General features: G+C 35.8%; 1 protein-coding gene across 1 annotated transcript in view; it reads right to left on the bottom strand.

The window, feature by feature from the left end:
* The window catches only part of LOC107686824 (WD repeat-containing protein 48-like), a 14,928-nt gene extending 13,029 nt beyond the window's left edge, over window positions 1–1,899 (bottom strand). The window contains exons 1-2 of the mRNA XM_016483965.1: window positions 1,814–1,899; window positions 88–228 (exon numbers count right to left, since the gene is read on the bottom strand). Of these exons, the coding sequence (XP_016339451.1) occupies window positions 88–228; window positions 1,814–1,861 (189 nt within the window). The 5' untranslated portion in view covers window positions 1,862–1,899. The remainder of the gene's footprint in view (window positions 1–87; window positions 229–1,813) is intronic.
* Between the last annotated feature and the right edge of the window lie 107 nt (window positions 1,900–2,006).

Genomic DNA, 2,006 nt, shown 5'->3' with positions numbered 1-2,006 from the left:
GCACACACACACACACACAGACACGCAAGAGCGTCATTTCAAAGGGCCAGGGAATTGTTCAGACAGGTTCAGTGACCGACGGCTCACCTTGTGCTGGTTAACGCTCCATATCCTGATGATGGAGTCTCTCCCGGCGGTGAAGAGCCGGTTCAGAGCCGGATCCAGCTGAAGTGCGTTGACTCCATTACGATTATATTTCTCCACCTCGTCTCTGATCACGTATGACACCTGCAACACACGCATGCTCAGAATCTGAGGTCCATCGATATCGAGTTTCAGACACTGAAAAAAGTCACTTTAGATGTTATGATTTGTGCAGATTCAGTAAGATTTAATTTTAAGGTATTAAAAGGGGCTCTTGCTATAGAAAAATATAGAAAAGATTTATATTTTGAATAAACGCAGTTCTTTTTAACTTTATTCATCAAAGAATCCCAAAAAAAGTATCACAGGTTCCAAAAAAATATTAAGCAGCAAAAAAATCAGCATATTATTATGATTTCTGAAGATCATGTGACACTGAAGACTGGAGGAATGATGCTGAAAATTCAGCTTTGATCACAGAAATAAACTACAGTTTAACAGATATTCACATAGAAAACAGCTATTTTAAATAGTAATAATATTTCACAATTTTACTGTTTTTCTGTATTTCTGATCAAATAAATGCAGCCTTGGAGAGCAGAAGAGACTTCTTTAGAAAGTAATAAAAATCCTACAGATCCTAAACTTTTGAATGACAGTATATATGAAATTCCATTTAAAATTATTATTATTATTTACAATTATTTGATTAAAATAGTTTAAATAATACAAAACATTCTGAATGTTAATTTTACAATAAAATTCAGCACTAATTAATTTTTTTATTTGAGTTTAAAGTTTTTGTTCATAACACTGTTCCGTTTATTTTAATTCGAATTACTTTTATTTTATCATTATCGTTGACCTCTACCATGAATCAGACTAAAACCGAAGGATTAATAATTATTGCTATTTATTAGTCTCCTAAATATACCACAAGCTAAAAGCCATGTAAATACTTTGAAACTTTTACTTGACTCATTTTCATTAAATATAAATAAAATACGGACTATCAGTTTGGAACAGCACAAAAAGCATGCATTTAATTTTTAGCAACGTTTTTGTGTCAGAAAGAAATGTGTTACATTTTATTTCACACAAATAAAATATTTTTTTAAAACAATTTAAAACAAAATTTATTTGTTTTACATTTTTATTTAAATAATAATACCTTGATAAACATGCATAATGCACACAGTATGCAGGCATTTACAGTACAGTTAGGGTTTATAAGTGCTCATATCCAAGTATGCATGTGTTAGTTTGTACATCTATCCGCTCATATGTTTAGATCTTTATATGTACATATGCATACTGCCACATATGTTCAGCATGCAATGTGCATATATGGTAAGTATGCATAAGTATGGAAGGATGATTGACACCAGATGATTTATTAGAACCCAAAATCTGCTTAATTTTTCAACCTGAAGCCCATAATGACCATCTAAACCCCGACACAGCCTGTTTATATAAGCACGGGCTGCTGTAAGCAGTCCATACAGACTTAGTATGCAACATTTTTAGACGCCCCGAGATTGCAGTACGGTAGGCAGCACACTAGATTTTGAAACACAGCCTATGGCCTCCACCTCCCTTTGCGCCGCACAAACACTCACATCCGCGTCTAAAACAGCCGTCACACAACGAGCTACACTCTGAAGGCTCCTATCGTCACATAAACCGCACACGCACATCACAAGCGCACTCGCAAGCGTGAAACATTCACCTGCACTTTCCTGCGCCCCGCTGCATTCTGCCTGTGATGCGTCGCCATCTTACGTGTTGACGTCGTGACGTCACTTCCGTCACGCCACGAAGAGCTGGCGCGCTCGATGCGGGAGGAGAATGAATGAATAATATAAATGTAAATAAATCGCAGAACACGCACATATTCCTAATATAGCATTAGAGCAATATAT

This window comes from Sinocyclocheilus anshuiensis, unplaced genomic scaffold, assembly GCF_001515605.1.
Source record: "Sinocyclocheilus anshuiensis isolate Anshui unplaced genomic scaffold, SAMN03320099.WGS_v1.1 scaffold601, whole genome shotgun sequence".
NCBI lineage: Eukaryota > Metazoa > Chordata > Actinopteri > Cypriniformes > Cyprinidae > Sinocyclocheilus > Sinocyclocheilus anshuiensis.
Note: the sequence above shows the minus strand (reverse complement) of the source record. Positions and strands in the feature narration are given on the sequence as shown.